This window comes from Melospiza georgiana, chromosome 2 (genome assembly GCF_028018845.1).
Source record: "Melospiza georgiana isolate bMelGeo1 chromosome 2, bMelGeo1.pri, whole genome shotgun sequence".
NCBI classification, from domain to species: Eukaryota; Metazoa; Chordata; class Aves; order Passeriformes; family Passerellidae; genus Melospiza; species Melospiza georgiana.
In genome coordinates, this window is record NC_080431.1 from 30,548,889 (window position 1) to 30,570,031 (window position 21,143).

General features: G+C 37.3%; 1 protein-coding gene across 4 annotated transcripts in view; it reads left to right on the top strand.

Annotated features, from left to right (window-relative positions):
- The window catches only part of NALCN (sodium leak channel, non-selective), a 223,576-nt gene that overhangs the window by 145,919 nt on the left and 56,514 nt on the right, over positions 1-21,143 (top strand). For all 4 annotated transcript variants that reach the window (XM_058043866.1, XM_058043893.1, XM_058043875.1 and 1 more), the window contains exon 16: positions 19,485-19,621. In XM_058043866.1, the coding sequence (XP_057899849.1) occupies positions 19,485-19,621 (137 nt within the window). The remainder of the gene's footprint in view (positions 1-19,484; positions 19,622-21,143) is intronic.

Consider the following 21,143-nt stretch of genomic DNA (forward strand, 5'->3'; position numbering starts at 1 on the left):
GTATCCTGTTGATTTTTGAAAACTTATATATACTTATTTGCTTATAGATTTGGAATTTTTATTAACTAAAGCAGTATTTATATGCCAAACAATTCAAACTTACACCCCCAGAGCAAACATTAAATTTTCTTACTGTGATTCCTATAGTATTCAGCTTTGTTTGTCTCTAAGCCAAAGAGAAGAAGCACAATTTGTACTTTTGATCCTAAATTCATGTGCAATCATTTGTTGATTTTGCAATTATTACTTTTCATTGCTAACTCAGAGCAATTGTATTCACATTTTAATCCATGTAGATAAATCTCCCAAGAGTAAAAAATGTTATGCACCTAAATACTATTATTTATAAGAAAGACATAAGATTATCTTCTGACATACACTGAAAAAAATAAATCATGATAATACTGTATGCTTATGCAGTAAGCCTCATAACAAAAGTTTTAGTGTTTTTATATTTAATCCAGCTCTCAGGAGTTTAGAAGCAACTATTTTCAAGTTTTTGAACACTTATATTCAAGGAAAAAAATTCTCATTCCTTTAGACAAAGGTTGGAGTTTTATAAAGTGTCAAAGGACAGGATTCATGTCACTTTGTTAACTGTGCAAAAAGTTAGGTATGTCATCTAAGCTAGTCATCTGCACTTGCCTGTAGTCATAGTTACCCTCCAGGGAATGATTCATCCCATCCAAGTAGGGTGCTCTCTTTTTTCTGTTACAGGGGAAGTCTAGACAGTTAATTAGGCAAAATGCCTGATTTTCAGTGGATAACATTAAACGACATAAATACCCAAGTTTAATGAATTAGGAACCTGTGTTTCATTGGCATTTAATCACATGGGTGCTTTCACATTAATGAAGCCAAAAACCATAGTGTGTAGCAGCAGGCACCTTACTGAAGTGCCTAGGCTGGGATCCTAATTTAGGTTAGGGACTTGGATGATAATGAAAACAAAGCATAAAAGTCAACATTCAAAGCTGGTCATCTCTCTTCACTCACAGCAGAAAACAAAGCCTGCATTTGTGAGTTTAGGTTCATAAAATAGCAGGTCCCTGGCATTGGCACTTCAGTTAGTTTTTTAAGGGAACGTGGCACAAATTTAACAGGATCTTTGTAGAGGTTCCTGACCTCCACCTGAGCTGGTTCAGAAGGCAGTACGGGTCCTGTGTCACTTGTGGAGCAAAAGGTATGCTGAGAGGCAAAAGCAGAGCGGTCTGTGTGAAACCAGACATTCATGATTTGCTATGGGAATAGGTCAGAAATGTTGCTGTCGCACATTTTAACGTCTTCTACTAAGACTTTGTAGTTATGTTTGGTCTTAAAGGACAAAGACACAAATAATTGCTTCCCCAGAGAATGAGGCTCTCATTGCTGTGCCAATGATGTTGAGGATATCCATCTTATATTCTCTGTAATGATATGTTAACAAGGGTTGCTGCATCAATACCAAGATACTGGTATTCCTTTTTTTGATTTTACTATGTTGTTCCAGTATTACTCTTGCCAATGTGCTTATCACCTTTCTCTACTCACTACCATTATGATTCCCATTTCTCAGCTACTGTTTTTTTTTCCTTTCACATCCAGAAACAGTTAGTTCTGTCTTTCCTTTACATTAGGCCATACATTTCTTAGTGCTAATGATCACTTCTCCATGGTCATTATCAAAGGAGTTTACTTATCCATCCACTGTTTGAAATTTGCTAAACAATAATCTGTTTATTAGGAGAGCTTCCAAAAATCCATAAAAACAGATGCAGTACTGGTTTCTTTGAATCTCTCAGTTTTAAGGGTATTTCTCATTTTTCAAGTTGGGTCTTGCTCTGGGAGTGTTCACTCCTCACTTTGTTAAACTAAAACATCCTTCTAATAATCTTTTATAAATGTTTCTGTGTCCCAGACACATACCTATTGCTGAAATTCATGATGTGAGACAAAGCTTTCACACCAACTAGGTTTCCAACATGAGGGTCATGCTGACAAAGAGATAAAAATGTTTTAATAATGCTTTCTAGAATGAAATACAGAAGTCAGGTCTGCAGCCTAATCTTCCATTAGCTATTTTGTCGCTTGCACACATACCATCTTTCTGCTCTCAGTGCTTGAGATGGCTGCAGATTTTAAGTCATTTTTAGGTTTGGGGGATTTTTGTTCTTGTTGTTGTTTTGTTGAAATTAAATACCAGGAAGAGAAGGCCAAGGTTTTACTACTGACCTCTTGACTATACATTCAGAATGACTGGTGAAGCAGTCATCATGTATATTTATATATTTTCATTTTTGTTTGCTTTTTGCACTATTTCTAGATACTAAGCTGTGAAATTTGGTTTCTATACACTCTTGCCCTTCAGATATTCATAATGTCTTCATGTAAAGCAGTTCTAACAACTGAAACAGTGAAAATAAATGTGTGGTTTTTTCTCTAGTGAAAATACATGCTATTTTTATGCCTTCTGCTAGATGCTCCTGTTACTGCCTTTTTATATTATTGTCTGTAGAACAAATAAAGGGAGCAACCCGAAGTAAGTGCACTGCTCATTTTTCTTTAGCTGTGAGCTTCTAAGAATAAATATTTCTGCATTCATCCATTAGTTTTTGCCAATAAGTCACAGTTAAGCCCCTGTGAGACCCTTACAGAGGTGAGGGCTAACAGAAAGGTGTCTTCAGCAGAACTTGTCATAGAAAGAAGATAGGTTAAAAATCTGACTGTCAGCCAAACTGAAGTCCATGTTCTCCAGTACTATGAGTAAGGCCAAGTTCTACCTAGCCTTGGTTCTGGTAAGAGAGGAAAGCTTGTCTGCTATGAAGGATAATTGAATGTATAATTATGGCATCATGGGATGCCAGAAGCAGTACAATAAAACCCACTTTTTCTTAATGTGGATTTAAGAGTTAAGAAAATATAATCAAGCTGTTTGCAATGGCTCTAGGAACTGAAACTGTTAGTGGTGTCTGTTATTTTTAATCTTTGAATTGTGGTATCAAAAGATCTGCATCAAGCTTCTCTAAAAAGCCTTCTTGATGTCAGAAGAAAATTGTTTTCTGGTTCAGTTCTAAGAGATCAAATTTTCAGAGCTCATTTCCTGAAGCTGCAGCTTGTATAAGAGTTCAGGAGTTGTAACAGATTTTCTCCATGAGAGCTACGATGGGATTTACATTTATATTTGGCACTACTCATGTCTTCTCTTTCAAATGTGTTTGCGCTAAGAAACTGACTTGAAAGCCTGTAATGCATTTAAGTATTAGTGAAGATAAGTGGAAAGAAATACTTGTGGAAACTTGTTGAAAGTTGCAATTTGTAAGAGATGGTAAGAATTTCAACAGATACCTTTTTATCTTTAAGGTGTGACTGAGAGTGCATATTTTTATGCATATGTGTGGGAATTTCCCTGGCTCTCCCTAAGCTTACAGTAATGGGGCAATTTTGACTAAGCATGAGCAGGGGCAGGAGAAAGTCATAAGACCTTTACAGTAAGAACAGGGGATCATTAGGGTTGGAAGATCATCTTGTCCAAGCCTCTTGCCAGAGTAAAAAAGTACAGTCTTAATATTTATCTTCTAAAACATACAAAAAACCCCTCTGAATCAGATGTATTTTGGTTATACAGTCAGTGCCTTGGGGTAGTTAAAAAGCTTGCAATGTGCTACAGTCCATTCTGCACTAAAAATAACGTGAATTCAGGGAGGATGAGGTACCCTCTAGGCAGTAGTATAAGCAATTATGTTCAGGGAAAAAAAGCACTGATCAAAATGTCAGGACAAACACTTCCCTCTGCACTTGTTTCCATGTTCTTTGAAAAGAGTATAAGAAATTTTAGACCTCCTGAGTGTACTTGCAAATGTTTGTTTTTCTATTCTGTGCATCTGATTATCATATCCTAAATGTGTATTTTGGGTCTGTTTACCATAAAAACATAGAATATATTTTTGCTCCCTAATACAAGTAGCCTGTGATTTTGGAACTACACAGACATACACATGTGTGCCAACTATTTCAGAACCATTAAAGGTTTTCTCCATTTCAGGTCCTGACAGTACCTTTTTGCATATGTCAGTGCAGGTGTGCACACAAGCACCTACACATAACAAACTGTCAAAAATACGGTGTTTTTCAAAATGATCAATTTTTATGGTTTGCGGAACAACAAGAGATTCCTTTCAAAATCATGCCAATTTTATGAAAGTGCTGAATATATTCCCAAATCTTAAAAATGTACATGTATGCCTTATATTCTTCTTTAAAACAAAATCCTTAAATCCTTAACATCTCCAATAGTGCCTCTAATGAACTTCCTTCTGTTTAGCACTTTTTCTCCTCCCGTTGAGCCTGTCTTAAATCCACAATATTATTTCATCCATTTTCAGTAATGAAAAGATATTGAGTAACTACAAATCTTGTTTGTATTGGCAGTGGATTGTCCTACTAAAGATTTATTTTTGGAAACTCAAATGTATTGTTTGAATGTAAATCCTTTCAGACCTTTACTCTAAAATTTCTTCTTTTTAAGTATGGTGTTGCTTGGTTTTCAGCATGATGGTCACTGACATTGGAGGAAAGCCTCACATCCTAGTAACCCATAGCTTCATGCCTCCCTAATAGTTCCAATTATATCACTAAACCACAGCCTCTTCTGAGCTGGAAGGGATTCACAAGGATCATCAAGTCCAACAGAGAATAGCCCATATTGGGATTGACCCTGCAGCCTTAGCATTATTGCACTGTGCTCCATCACTATCAGTGTCAGCTGAAAGTGGAACCAAGGCGTTCACAATTGCTTGGCAGTTCCTTGTGACCAGTGATTGGAAGAATTTCACCATATACCTTTCTGGTTAAAAAAAACCAGTGCCAAATACCAATACAAAAATTTATTAATAAGCTTAGTGAGGAAGAATCTCTAGGCTTCAAATAAACCAACACATCTGCTGCATAAAAGCAAAGGTCTTCCTGGATCAATGTATAGTTCCTTGACAGTAGCCAGAAAAATGTGTTTAAGAACTAACACAAGAAAAGGGAAATCACAAAGTGATATTTCTTTCTCTGGTGATATTCCATACTTGAGTGATAGTCACCTTCCAGGGACACAGGAACTTCCAGTGTCTTACATGATGTATGTTTGTCTAGCAGTTCTTGATGGATTTTTTTTTCTTGTCTGTTAAATCTGTTTTCCAAAATGTATATATTCTAGCATTTACTGCCTTCAGTAGCAAAGATAAATTTAACAATGCACCTTGTGAAAAGATACTTCTTTTTAAACTAATGAGCCTTCCACTTGATTTTTCATTTGATGCCCTCTAGCCTGTGATGTTCAGTCATTTCACTCAAATGCTTCTTCAGTGCTCTGTCTTTCCTAAGTGCCTGTTAATACTTCCCATGTTTTATGTCTTTGTGCACCTCTACATTTAACTTTAGAATCAGACCAAAGTTTCTTTTCACTGGGTAACTGTATTTTAAGTGATCTCCTTTTGCAAGAAAATTTGGCAGTTAAACTAACACATCTTGGAAAAAGATGTGTTACGCTTCATATTTTTTACAAACTTCCTCTTTTATTGTTGTTTTTTCAAAGTAAATAAGTCAGCATGTGAAATTACTAGGATAAAATTTCTGTGATGTCTTCTCTTGAAAGTTTTCTTGTTTTATTTTTAACAAGAATTCAAAATACCGAGTCCATAATAGAAAAGTATCAGGAAGTCCTGTCTCCCTGCATGCAGCTAGCTTGCTGGTGTTTCATTGGTCCTGCTTTTCATGGATTTAATATTTTGCTTTCCCTTTGTCTTCACTTGCTCTCCTTAGATCTCTTTTCTGGTGAGGCAGCTTAGTATTGGAAAGCAGGGTGTTAATAGGGGAAGTCTAGGCCATCCAGATAGCGTCCTTATTCAGTTCTGATGTTACTCTGAGTCTCACTATCCTGGTAATGCAAATATCATTTTGACACACCTATTAACAACTCCTTTATTCAGTGAGGAGCAAAACTGTGCTCACACTTTATGACCCAGTTTTACTTTTCAGTGTGAAGGAGCTTTTTTTCCCCTTCTGCTCCCTTCTCCCTATTATTATTAATTCTTATTAATAGTTCATTACTGCTTTTAATTGATACCACAATGACAAGTCAAACAGTGGTAATTGGCTTTTCAAGTACATGGCTTCAAAAGCTATGTTGAGTGGTACCTCAGAAGTGACATTTTGTCTGTCAGTAGAGAAGGCGTTGGAAAAGACAGGATTTGGGATGCTGAACACGTTTGGTCAGAATACATTGCTGGAGCCCTGTTCCTTTCACCCAGCACCTCCAGGCATTCAGAAGATCCAGGAAGACACCACTGACAATTTCAGTTGCATCACTTCCAAATTTTGTGTGCTGAGGCTTCAGCATTAAAGTGGGAGTTTCAGCATAGCGATTTTTCATGAACATATTGTGTGAACAAGGTGTTATAATTGGTATATCTAATTTAAACACATTTGGCATAAAATTTTATATATGTGAATTTGTGTGTGAAAATCAAGGAGCTTTTTAAAGCCTAGTTAGAGTTACTTGTCTCCAGAGTATTTTTATTCTGAGAGCAGTGCTTGAGGTACTTCTAAATGGGAAATAACTATAAAATAGAATAAAAATGAAAAATTACCTTTTCATTATATCTGATTCCATGTGAATGGATTTTTAACAAGTTGCAGGGAAGATAAGTGTCAAGCACATTTTACTAACCAAGGAAAAGTACAGAAATGGTTCCACGCTGAATTTTATGGACTACAAAAAATGCATAAAACTCTTCTTTTCATCATAGAGGGAAGACAGAATTTTCACAAAATTCAAGTTGGTCCCCCATTCCTGGGACATATGCAGAACATTTAAATAGGCATTATTTCAAAAGTAGTATGCTTTACAGAGACTGTGTCCATTTTTAGAAGCCAAGGCAACTTTTTTAGACTGGAAAATAAGGTCATCATGAAAATTACTCATGCTAGACTATTTCTTCTTTAATAACTAAAAATTTTTTGAAAGGCCCTTCATGGCTGTTACTTCAGGACACGAGTGTTGTTTGAATTTTTTTTCTATCTCTTACCTCATCTGTCACCTTTTTTAAAAACAGCATCAATGGATCACAAATTCTGGGTGATATGTTTTATTTGTAATGGTGAAATAAACACCTAAGTATTTATTCACAAGTCCCCAATTCCTGGTATGTGCAATCTGCCAAAAAAAACTCAAAAAATTCAAGAGAGTTTCATCCTGGAGGAAGTTTTTATGGTATAAAATGGTATAAAATAGAGACCTTTCAATATTCTAGCCAAGAATCATATTCAAAGCACACATTTTGTTCAATGAGGAGGGATGGGAGTTGGGTTTGCTATGAAGGTGAAAATAGCAGTAACAAAAATGTAAATGTAGGCGTCTGCTGCTTCATGTATATCACCAGGGGATAAAATGCTTACCTAGCTTTTATATCGCCAGGAACTCATTTAATCTTTTTGGTTTATTTGGTTGATAGCAAAGGAAAAGGCAAGTGCTTGTCAGGGGACATAGGTGATTCTAGATGCTCCATCCTCTGAATTAAGGGGCAGTCCTGCAGCAGTTTGGAATGAAGGGTTTATGTAGCATTGCTGGTTATTTCTACAGCATTTGGATTCATGAAAACCCATGCTGAGTTTGCCTTTGTGCCCTTCTGTGCCACAGAGGTCTTCATTGCCCTTTCTGAACTTTTCTTTAGGCCCATAGGAGCCTGTGAATATATGCACTTGTGTACACATTGTAATTAACTTCTGCATTCTTGAAAAAAAAGTAGAGGCCTGGCCTCCGCATGAGATTTAATTCCTCCTTCATTAAAAAGAGCTAGCAGCTTAGAAGAACTGATTAATTATATTTTTACTGCATTTTTTGGAGCCTAAGACAGGCACTTCTTTTCCACTTAGAATTCAGAGGGCTTCTCCTTCTATAGTTCCTCAAGAATGGACCAGGCACTCTTTTAACACTGTCACAGAATATGAGGAAGCCTGCAGGGTTTTCCTGTGTAATATCCAACGAGTGGGAGCACTATTTTGGAATGAAGGGAGGATTCTTACACATATCTTTCTGTTTAAAGAAGCAGTCCATAACCACAAGGATACAAAGAAAACAATCTCCATTCTTGTGAAAGGGACTAACAGCACTCAGGAATCTAGCCCTGGCTAAAATTTCATCAGCAAACTTGGGTGGGAGAAAGGGCAGCCAGTAACATCAAATTATTTCTGTTTTCATCTAGCCCAGCCATGAAAGTTTCTGAAGTAGTTTGGATCAGCCTTTGTGACCTCCAAATTACCACTTGTATAGGTTTGTCTCTGTGTGTCCTTTAGTAAAATAAACCTTCTATCTGAATTTCTGTACTGAAAAAATACTGTGTAACTGTAATGAATCTAAGACTCAGGCCACTTATGTCAAATTAAATGTTCTGCCTCTAGTTCAAAATGAGCAAACCAACAATCCATAAAAAGGCAAGGAGCAGCTAATTTGTGCAAAGTCCCCCCTGTTTAAAGAAATATCCTGGATTTTGGCCTCAGCTACATCTGTGAATTTTGTCTCAACTTCAGTTACATTTTCTAAGTAAAGGTATTTGATTGTAAAAATTACTTCACTGTGTGGATGGCAAATACTCAGATCTAAGTTGTATTCATTATCTTCTTAGAGAATCTAATAGAGCCCAGTAATGATTTGGAAAAATGTAGAAGTTCTTAAGAGAGGATGTATGCCTATGCACAATAGTAAAACTGAAGAGCATGATTATCTGTTGTCCTGCAGTTCATAGCTATCAGCAAATCATAGAATCACATTACAGTCTATGCTGGAAAGGAATTCTGAAGAGCACCTGTCTAACCTGTATTAAGAGCAGGCCATTAGATGAGGTTACCCTGAGTCCTATCAGGTCAGCTCCTGGACATCTCCAGTGATAAAATTTCCTTGGCTTGTCTTGGCAACTTATTCCAGTGGTTGTCTTCATAGTGAAGAATTTCTTTGTTCTGTCTAGAGAGACTCTTTTTCATTGAGCAAATGTCTTATTCATTGCTTCCTGTCCTGTGATTAGGTCTCTTTGTGAAGAGAACTAATTACATTACAGAAGAAATTTTTGCGGCTCCTCCACAGACCCTCTCCAATGTGGCAATCCCAAACAAATTAAATTACATGGACATCAGATCAAGTGTACAGCCACATGCATATTTAGCTGAATACATTTAAGGAACAAATGCACATGATAATGGTGTTTATAATAAAAACACTTGGAAAAAAAGTTTAGAAAAAGTACTGTGCACTGTGGTTAATGTTTGCTTACTCCTCTGAATAAGAGCAAGAGTAATGAACTTATTACCACATTTGGTACTTATGTAAGTGGGTTTTTAGGAATATTTATCTGGTGTCTCATCTTTTTGGTCTTTGTAGAGATCATTTGTGTGTTAGAAGATTTTGTAATGTTGGCCTGTGCCAGCAAAGCATCCATTTACAAGAACATCCAAACTCACTATAGCACGCCTTAAAAGAAGGAAACACAAATTTGCATTGACACAGCCAACAGAAACAAAATGCCATCTGCTGCACAAGCACCTACATCACAGTCTGTGACAAATATTATTCAGCACCTACACAAAAGTGCTTCCACCCCAAGCAGCACTCACAAATTCATATGGATCACGTAGGTTGGATTTGAAAATTGGAATTATGTTCACGTACCAAAGGTATGTACCAAGGTTTAACCCCAGCCACACAGTTCCCCCCTCACTCTAAGAATTAGAAGAGTTAAAGTAAGAAAACTCATGGGTTGAGATATAGACAGTTTAATAGGTAAATAAAAACCCATACATGCAAGCAAAGCAAAATAAGGATTCATTCACTATTTCCCATGGGCAGGCAGGTGTACAGCCATCCCTAGGAAAGCCATCTTCCATCACATGTATTGGTGACATGGGAAAAGAGACACTATCATTCCAAACATCCCCCCATTCTCCTTCTTTCCCCAGTTTTTTATACTGAGCATGATGGCATATGGTCTGAAATATCCCTTTGGTCAGCTGGCGTCAGGTCCCAACCTCTTGTGTATTCCCAGCCTCCTTGCTGGTGGAGTGGGGTGAGAGGCAGAAGAGGCCTTGATTCTGTTGAAGGGCTGCACAGAGATCAGGAAAGCATCCCCATGTTGTCAGCACTGCTTGCAGTGAGAATGCAAAACACAGCCCCGTGTCAGCCACTATGAAGGAAATCGCCTCTACCCCAGCCAAACCCGGCAGGGTCTGTTTCCTACTATGCAGATGAAACTAAGTAGTGAGCCAAGTTGGATATGCCTTCTGTCCCTTCCAGTTTAGTGGTGATCTATCTCATGGAATACCCCACACAATGCATAGAGCAGCCTATACTAATCACGTGGAATAAAAGTTTTGCATGAATGGGGAAGAGTTTCAGGCTTTCTATACTTAGGTCCGAAGAGGACCTAGGTAAAAGTTATCTTCCTTTGTTAAACTGTGGGCAAGGACGTACACATTCTCTTCAGTTGAGTCATTTATCCTTATGACCTCTCTGCTCTTCAGCATTTTAAATACCTCTGGCTGTCTGTATCCTGATAGAAAGTCAAGATGATGACTTCCTCAGTCAATCACAGCCTGATTCACTGGGTGTCTTCAGCTCTTTTTTTACGTAAATGGGAGCTGCCTGTGGTGACAACCTTTGGAAGTCTGCCCACAAAATTAAAATTTCCCAGATTGGCTCTGTTTTCCTGCGAACCTGTCAGGGCAGATGAAGATGTCTGTCTCAGCTACATTTAGGCAAGGACCATTTGCAAAGCTACCTCCAGGAGTCTTCCTTTGTGTAGAAACTAGGATAGGAAAGCAAATATCAAGAGTCTCTAGGTCCTCTTGCAGTGGTAATTTATTTGCTTCCCATGCAGAAGCACCCTTTAAGGCTGAAATTAATTTTACCCTGAATCTTGAAGATGAACACATTGTAACTAGTCAATATTCATACAGGGATAGAATATACAGAAATAAAGGTAGTATAGAAAGTAATCTTACCCCTAAGGAATTGCAGCTGAGCCAATTATTAGAGATTAGGAGCAGGCCTGACTTTAACAGGCCACAGCTGTAGCCAATAAGAAGAAGAGTTATAAAAGAGTGGATTGGTTGGTTGAAAGGGGAACTGGAGTTATTGGGCTTCTGTGGTAAGATAGAAGAGTCAGTGCTCTGAGGAGCTGCCTATGAGAAACAGCAAGGAGGTATGATGAAACTCTTGTAATAAGGAGGCGACAATATGGAACCTTTGCAATATAATGACAACAAATATTGAATGTTTACCTTTGTACAAGAGCAGACGTCATATATCTTGTGCTTTTGTTGACTTGAAAATATTTTAGTTGCTTGTTGTTCATCATGTATACAGTTCATAACAAATAATGATACCTAGTTTACATGGAGTCTCAAGTATCCCCTGGTGAAATGGAGCATGTAATGCATTTTCTGTTATAATGCTTTTTTTTTTTTGTAGCTCACTAACCTTTGTATAGGAACAAAAATGTATCTGCTACTCATGCCAAGAGAAAAATAATGAATATGAAAATGGTATTTTTCATATTCATTATGGTATTTATATGTGAAATAGCTATTAAAGGAATAGTTAGGCATTGTTAGCATTAAATTTATGTTTCATTTTCATTATCTATTTTAAACTATCCATCAAAATATGTACCTCTGAACAGTTTTTAAATAAAGGCGTGATTTACCTTATCTAAGATAAATATTGAAAGCATTAGGTCAATGGTTTTACTCTATGCTCTTAGAGGGCTTTTGTTTAACCTAAATGATTCTATGAATCTATAAACTGTTTTATCTTCCTTACACTAGAGCATCTTCTCAAAGATAGTAATTTAACCAATCTGCATCAAGAGAGAAAGCTGTCCAGGACAGGCTCTCTGTCCTTAAAGCTGGCCAGCTCGCACAGCCTGGCTTGTACATACAGCAAAGTTATTTTCCTCTCCCAAAACTAGCTACCATTTATAGGGAAGTGCCCATACTGCCTCCAGGGAACATGTCCAGTTGGGATAAGTACCAAACTGTGCTCAGGCATGATCAGGGAGGGTGCTAGCTGGTCAGAAAGTGTGCTATTGGTCTTGCTAACAGTGTAACACATTGAGGGATCTCACTCCAGTTCTTAGGCCCATAGCCCACTGCTGGCACAGGTGTAGCCTTACCCTGCCCCTGTATCCAGAGAAGCAGTCACTCTGAGGGGACAGTCCATCTGGCTTCTCTCACTTATGTGTTACTATGGGATGAGCCAATATCTGGAGATACCTTTTCCAGTTGAATAGAAGAAGTGCCTAGAAGATTGTATGATTTACTTCCCATTTGGAGAACTGTCATTAGCTGAGATGAATGCCATCATAGATGTTGTGGCCTGGATTCATCCTGGCTATCACTGGGAGTCAGGCATCTGATTTAAAGCACATACTGGATTCGAGTTCACTATTTAGTCAGTGAAGTAAAACTAAATGTGTGAAATAAATAGCCAACCCAAGATCTGAACTGACCTCTACAAGAGTCTCTTCATAACTTTTGGCTATAAAAAGATGTAACTAAATTAACTTAGGTGGCTCCTTCAGTTTAGGGGCAAGAAGGTTGAACCTAGTCTGGTAAGCACATTCCTAGGGCCTGATTACAACCTCTCCCTACACAGAATCTTGGATTGCCCATTTTCTTTTCAGTGCATGATACTTGCCCCTGCAGAGGCAAAAATATTTGGAAATATTTGCCAGGCTGTAGTCGGTATGAAGTAATAGCTCTGAAAAATTAATCTTATTTATCTCAGTTGATCACAGAGAAACTATGAAAATTTGAATTCCTGTCATCTTTTAGATAAACAGACTATATCTTAGCCAAATTCTGCTAGGTAAGTTTTCCACTATTTGAATTGGAATCATATCTTGTCAGCAGTATTTGTTTCTGAAGAACTGATAGGAGCTACAATTACTAGAAGGCAATTATTAAAAATCCCATATTTGTGAAATCTTACTCAATATCTGTTAAATTTGGAAGACCTAATGCAAAACTTAGAAAAAGTTATCTAAGTGATCAATTAGGATACAGCAGTCACAGTACCAAATCATACTAACACAGCATATAAACCCTGTTACAGAGAGTTGTTTATTAAAGAAACAGATCTTGTGCTTATGGGAAATGAATGTAGTCTGGTTCCTCCATCTGTCAGGAACTTTTTTAGTTTATTTTACTCTTATATTATCAACAGTGCAGTCTCTAGGCTGAACGCCAGCACCACTGTGATCATAGCTTCTGGTATATTTCTCTGAAAATTCCCCATGGCGGTGCTGAACACAGTTAAAATTGCTTTAGGTTCTGTTTAACCATGCCTACATGGGAGAATTTTTTACTGCTTGCGACGTCCCCTTTGTTTAGGTGAACCCAAAGGGTGCAATTCACTACTGGTACATCTAAGCAGTAAAAGAGGACAAGAGAGCAAGCTCCAACATTGAACCCTTGTCTGTGCATGCTGCAAGACTTTTCCCTCACTGCTGTCCCTCTCCTGTAGCTCCTGGTACTTTATTCCAGACAATAATTTGATATAGTTCAAGTAATATTTTAATTGAGAGACTGCTTTCAAAGAAAGAAGAGACAGGGCTCCACCAGATTGGTGGCAGGTGGGAGAGCACTACAGAACTCTGTATCTTAGAGTCCAAACTGCCTCTCAGTTAGGCAGTGCACAACCCAAATGTCATCTTACAGAGGTTCTGTGCAGGAGAACTGCACACAAAAGCTCACATGTTGTTTTAGATGCTGTGAAGAATTGGAAAAGCTGAAGAAAAATTACTGGTGTTATAATGTCTCAGGGCCTAGAAGAACCAAGAGGCAAATATTATGGCTTGAGGTCACCATGTGCCATGTAATTTTAGGCAAAGACTTTTGTCAGTCTTCTATATAGCACTGTAGACATACTAATAAGATCTACACTTCATAAATACTTCTTTTTAACACTGTGAGTGTTAGTTTTATCCAAATTCTATTTATCCAATTTTTTACCCTAATTTCTGAGTTGATTTTACCTTCCTTTTATTTCATAGTGCAGGGTGCTCTAAGAGAATCAACATTTTTCTTCATTGTATATGAAACTGCAGGTGTAAATAGTTTTACTGAACGTCTGATTTGTGTTGAATTTTAAATCAAATGCAGGTACAAAAATGTTGTTACATTTTGATGGCAAATCTGAGTGTGTGATGTGACAGCTTACCCATATGCATATCTTATAGCTCATTCACACCCCAAAGTCTGCCAGGTCAATAGGATTTCAGAATAACAGAAAGGAAAAAAGAATCTCATTTGATCTGCCTTTCTGATTTTTAGTTTTTTAGTTAATGTCATTTAATGCTAATAACTTGGGTTTCATTCAAAGCTCCTTTTGATGAGCAAAGGTGATGGTAAATCTGAGGACTTGAATAAATAAAAAATTTTGCAAAGCTGTTGGTTGGGTGCTGGTATCAGTTAGTAATGTTTTTTATCTGTGTGCACTCTTGTGCTCAGTGTTTGGTGTTGGAGCACATGATATGGTAAGCATGCAATACAGATTCTGCATTGTCATTTTATTCTTCAAATACAGCCCCTAAAGAAGATTTGCAGGGAAAAATGTTGATATTTAGCAGTGCCCTGTAATGTACCAAACAATATTAATTTAAAATCATCCACTAGTGAGGCCTTCTGAACTTTGGCAAAAGGTTTGAACTTTTCAGTCCCCATGAAATTATTCTGGGCAGCTGGCCAGTTCCTAAATATGTGTGTGGACATCAGTGGCTAAACTTTTTACTTGGAATTATTCATTTCAGCCTGTCAAGTAAAATGAAAGAGAGCATTGCTGTATTTTTTTAAAATAATTTGATTTCATTGAAATACACAGAGCGTTTAAGTGAATTTCATGTACACTTTCCTCATATACCAAATGAAAACTGCATCTTTCACTCTTTCAGTTTTGCACATTACTGGCTCCTCTTCCATGATGAGAACTAAATGAATAGAGAACAAAACAAAAAGCCATAATGTGTACGTCTTTCCCTTTAGATATGGTTAATTCTTTATCTCCTTTAGCATGTTCTTTCCCAAGTGTCAATATCTTTAAAACTCATTGACTTTGTTAAATTTGAGCTTTTGATTTGTTTGGGCAAGATTAATACATTTGAGGTTGTTTCTGTCCCTAAATGCAAATCAGTGATATTAAGAGATACTCATGTTAGTTTGTCCTTTGAACTGTTCAAGTGATCTTGTTCATATTACTAGACCCTGGAGCACTTCCACCTTTCAGCCCATTCCACCTGGGAAAATCAGGAGAGTTCTGCATGTGCAGACACTTCTCACATCTGCTTCCACACGAGTGGCTGTCAGCTGGAGGGCAGGTGTGACACTGCCTTGCATTCACCTGAATATCTGAAATGCACTGTGGCGCGTTTCTTCTGCCAAACACAGAGGGAGATTATGGAAATGCAGTTCTCCTAATCAGCTCCTGATGATTGTCTCATTCTAATTCTCTAGAGATTTTTTCAGCAGCTCTGCTATTAAAGGAGTTGCAGCATGTACTTTAAAAGAACTCACTACTTTCACTCTGACCACATTTACAGTGATTACTGTCTGGATGACCTTCTTTTTTCATGCACAGTCATTACCTGCTGTCTCCTTTATTGTGTCCTGCCTTTCTCAATCTTCCACTTTCACCACCACTCCTTTTACTGTGTGTATTTTGGACAACCACTTACAGGTTCTCTTCATTTCTAAGGGCCCGGATGTTAATTATACAAAAGGTGATTTTGGCAATCACATTTTAGTAAGGAAGCCTTGAAGTCAAAAATAAATTTACACCTGCAATAAGATGGCTAAGACTACACCACATAACACCTGTGCCATTGGAGAGAATTGGGACAATATAGCAGTGTCTGCTGCCACCCCATTCACAGTATGTCCAGGTCAGAAGGCTTCTCTTCACAACAGATTCAGTCTCACACTGGACTGCCTGTCCCATCACATGTGGGGTTCAAAGCTGTCTAAGGACCAGCCATTGCTTGGGATCCCTAAGCTCAGACTGCATTTTTGAGTAACTAAGGTGGAGCCTGCAGTTTGTTTCCTCCCAGAAGAATCTGATTTGCTTGTCAACACAGCACATAAACTCAACCTGAAGACAAGAAGTGCTGGTGATTCAGACTTCAAACTACTCCAAACTAAATGGATACATGGCCATAATGCTTTCTGTGAGAAAAGGGTCACACAAACATTCTCTTCACCTATAAGTCTGCCTTTCCTCACAACTGTCTTATGGATTGATCTAAGACAATTATGTGAACAGATTAGAGAGAGCTTGGTATTCAGAGACCTGTAAGTATTATTTAAAAAACCACAGGAATCCCAAATTAAAATATCCTCTCTGACATTCCTCACCATTTAAGTGCTATTTGGAAAAGTGCATCTGTGTTCAGAGTGGGCAGTTGTACTGTAAGTGTTGTGCCAATAAATCTACTCTTGTAAACTCAAGCAGCATATAAGTAGTGAGATAGACAAAAAAAATTCTTCAATGGCTTTACAGATGTTAACTTTTTTACCATCCACAAAAAAATTTAGCCAGGCTAGGCTGACAAAACATTGTTGAGCATTTCCAGTAGGCTTTCGGGCTGTAGATGGAGGGCTATGCAGAGCAAATCAGGCCAGTGTGCATTTCTTTATCAATAGTAAGAGTAAGAAATAAAACCTAAAAAACATAGAGAAAAATGGCCAGTTATTTTATTTCAGTTTATTGGGTTAGTTGGGTCTAGCTGTTGCTAGAAACATTCTACACCATCATAGCCCCATTTCAAATAATCCTGTAGCTTTAAAAATCTATGTTTGTCAAGTGTTAGAGAAAGTTGAAATATAAAGGTTCTAAGCAGCAATACAAAACAGGATGTGTGTCGTGTGGAGCAACAATTACACTCTAAGTGCACAGAGAAGAACTCAGGGAAGCTAAATGCTTTACACTCCCCAATATGTAATATTATCACAGCATGAATAATTGGAGTTATTCTATAGAACTGTCTTGACTTTAGGTTTTTTTAAAGCCTATCTTAAATCATTCTCCTATCCCCTTCTTTACCTTTTGAACTCTACAGTTCTCTGATTTCAATGTCTCTGTGCTTTGTTCTGCACTTAGACTTCAGACAACAGTGCAGTGCTCTATATTCTGTATACACTGACTTATGAAAACAGGAGTTCATAGCTCTAAGTGACATTGTCTGTGCCTAAAATATGCATATTTATGCAATGTTTCCTTACTGAAAAATAAGTGTCAGAAACTGGAAACCTTTCTTCCTCTAAAAATAATCCCTTCCCAACGCTTTCAACAGTACAGAGTTGCAGAAAAGCCCTATTAGATTATCCAATTAATTTCCTTTTCAGTAAAAGATCTCTTTTGGCAATACTATGACATTTCAGGGGTTCTGACTAGTCTGATTTTGAAATTATAAGGCACTTCCCTCTGCAGAGCGCTCTGAACACTCAGAGATTTTCCCACAAGGCTAGTAATCTTTATTCTCACCATGGAAATTCTGTTTCTTAATTTCGTTCTCTCGTTCCTTTATGTTGTATACACTATTGTATTCTTGAAGTAATTTATTTTTACATATTTATTATGTAAATTTGCTTCATCTCCCCTGCTCTTACTTTATCAGTTATAGTACATGGGAAGTAAATAATGGGACCCTATAGTCTTTCTCTTCTTTTTTCTCTTTTGTCCCAGTTGGTTAACACAGCTCTCCCCTGGTTTCATGGCTCTCTTCAGCACTATTTTGTCTTGTCAGTGAGAAAATGGTTAAACAGCATTTAGAAATTCGTGCATACCCAGATATGTTCTCTTCAAAGCAGCACAGAAATGAGCTGGGAACTTGTGTGTCATTTTTCATACCCTTGTGATATCTAACCAACAAAGCTTTGTTGTGAACATAACCTTTGGCTGGTAATGCAATTGGTGCCCAAACTGGCCTTTTGATGCTATATTGAAATCCAAGTTGTTGTTTAGTTTCTGCTCTTACTCTTTATCTAGAACTTTTTCAGTCTCTTATTTCCTGCCACAGTTTCTAAATGTGTCCTTTTCCTTGTCCAATGTGGTATTTGCAACTCTTCACATTTTAATATCATGTGCACTAAAGTAATAATTTCTTCCTTTTAAGGATCGTTAATAGAGCAATGAAACAAGACTGGACACAATACAGATTTATGCAACATTTCCTTTTTATTCTGAATCAGCTTTACCATTAATCATTAGCCTTTGTTTGTAGCTGTTCAGTTTTCTGCAGTTTTCAGCCCACATGACAACTTCTATCCAACTGAATATGAATTGATTTTCAGTTTAAGCTGTCCTGTGGCTGGAAGTGGTGATGTTGCTGATAGCATGACAGTGCAGCAGAGCAGTTTTTCTTCTACAGCATGCTGTGGGAGCATGCATTTCACTAGGCAGGGCAAATGAGAATTAAAGCTCTGTTTGAATTCCTGGGCTATTGCCCCTGGTAAAAATCTTTAGCTGGTGTCTATCAACAGTATTTCCTGCAGGTGCTGATGGTGAAAATGTCTTTTAAAATTTAAGCTTCTAATCCTTTGCTTACAAGCAGGGATGAGAAGAAGAATTGGAATTTCAGTTGGATATGTGCTGAAATAGTATACAATACACATACAGTTTAAAATAAATGTAAAAATTAATTTCACTGCTTCTTTTTGACTTTGTATTTTGTTGCAAAACCACACCTGAATTGCTACATAAGGTAATCAGTATTCAGGAATCATATCTCTATATCATATCTGTTTATCTTATCTTTTTAGCCATCACCTGTCCAGGTATATACATGTATCCGTCTTTTCTGTATTTGGACAGGTGATATTCCATTGAATAATTGGTTTTGGATAATTATAAATACAACATTTGTTATGTGATTTGCCATAGCTGAGTATCGCTGATGTAAATGGATTCTTTTGAGTTCTTTGTCATTACTTATAATACTCATCTACATGCAATTGTCCTGTTATTTTGTGTTCTGGGAGCTGAATTCTCTTAAAATTTCTTGCCTTTTAAAGTGCTGTGTTTTCTTTGAGTGTCAGAGAGCTGTTAGCATATACAGGAAGATGTGCCTAATAAGAAAAGGTCTTGGGTGTTTATTTGATGAAAGTGTTAGAATCTATGAAGAAAACATAGAAATAAGTATATCGAATAGGGCACAAATATGCTTTGTACTTTAAAATTGAAATTATTATCAATCCTCCCATTTTATGTCTGTCGGTTAAAGGCATAGTATTGTTAGGCATTTGTAATCTTCTAGCACAAGCCATTAACTTATATCAAATTTACCTTCTGTAGGTCTTTGCTGCCATCTTCTGCTTCTTTAAATTATTGCCATTGTTGTTATTTGGATTCTGAAAAATGAGTGGGATATTATAAAGCAAAATTTCGCTTTCTGTTATTTTTTTTTTTTTTTTGTTTTCAGCTAAAGCAAAGTGAAGCTAATGCAGATACAAAGGAGAAGCTTCCCTTGCGTCTGCGCATCTTTGAAAAATTTCCAAACAGGCCACAAATGGTGAAAATCTCAAAGCTTCCTTCAGATTTCACAGTTCCAAAAATAAGGTATTGAAATATTTCCTTTGCTAGCATGTTGTAAACTTTTTTGGGGCCACATAAAACCTCAAAATATTTAACTTTTTTTTTTTTCTTGTCTGTTAGGCAGGATAGTTCAGAAAATAAGAAATGACCTAGGCATTCAAGAGATGTGGTATTTTGGGTATACCTCATTTCTCTCATTTGGGGAAAAACAATCCTAGCATTCCTAATACCTTATTCATGAAAGCAGCTAGACTGATCAGAACTGACACAAGTACAATATAATTGAAAAGTGTGTTGTTTCTCCTTTTGTTTGGATTTTAGTTTCTTGGCTCACATAGTGTCTAGCAGTCTAATGGGTTCTCATGGAGGTTTTTAAAGCTCCATGAAATGGCAGTTAATCATTAGAGAGGATAAAACAAAGCATCCAAAACCAGTTAGCCTGTGATGACCTTGTCCCTTTTTCGTATTTATGTAGTTACCTCTTTCTTGTGAAACTCACCTTAACTAAAGATCAGATGCTCAGTGATCTACTTGATCATTCTTTACTGTGGGGGTGGTGAGGCACTGGCACAGGTTGCCCAGAGAAGCTGTGGATGCTTCATCCGTGGAAGTGTTCAAGGCCAGGCTGGATGGATCTCTGAACAACCTGGCCTAGTGAAAGGTGTCTTTGCCCGTGGCAGGCAGGGTGGAACAAGATGATCTTCTAGGTCCCTTCCAACCCAAACCATTCTGCAAATCTGTGATCATCAGTTAGAGTAAAATTATTTTTCCTTGGTGTCAAAAGAGTCTGACAGAAATCCAAGGGCTGCTCTAGTATATACAGGCTACAGAGTCTGCTGACATGCCACAAGCTGGCTGAACAGATCCTTTAAGTGCCTGTGTCAATGTCCTCAACAAGCACATGCCAGAAGAGAGAACGATGTAAAGGATTGCTGCCATTGTTCCGAGTCTACCAAGGTTACATTTCTTTTGATTAAATTCACAAGGAAGCTAAGTCAAGTGGTTTGACCTGTTTGTAGTACCTTAGCTGAGCAAAAGGAATAATGCTGGTCAGAAAGGTAATGAAAGGCAACCTTCCAGATCTCAAGGAAACAATCACAGATGCTTTACTTTTAGTATCAAAGTATCCTTTGGTTATATATGGAGTGTGTTCTTCTCCTAGTCCTAGTCTTTTTTGTTATTTCTTTCTAGTTGTGTTTTTCCCAGCATATTCTGTACTCATGATCCTATTAACTACTGAAGCAGACTTCAAACTAGCACATCATATCTTTAAATCTCAAGCTATTGTATTATGTAGCAATATCTCTCCAGAGAAAAATTAGTTTTGACATAGTTCACACTGAAAGAGGCAACTCTATTGAACTTAAAATATGGCAAGATAAATGTATATTTGTTGTAAACAGAAATGCTTCTGCTTTTTAAACATGGCATATGTGAGGCACAGAATTGCTGAAGCGCCTTAATAATGACATTCAAAGCAGTTATATGAACAGATGTTGTTTGAAATCTTCAAGAAAGAATTTCATGCAGAGAGTATGTTTCATTT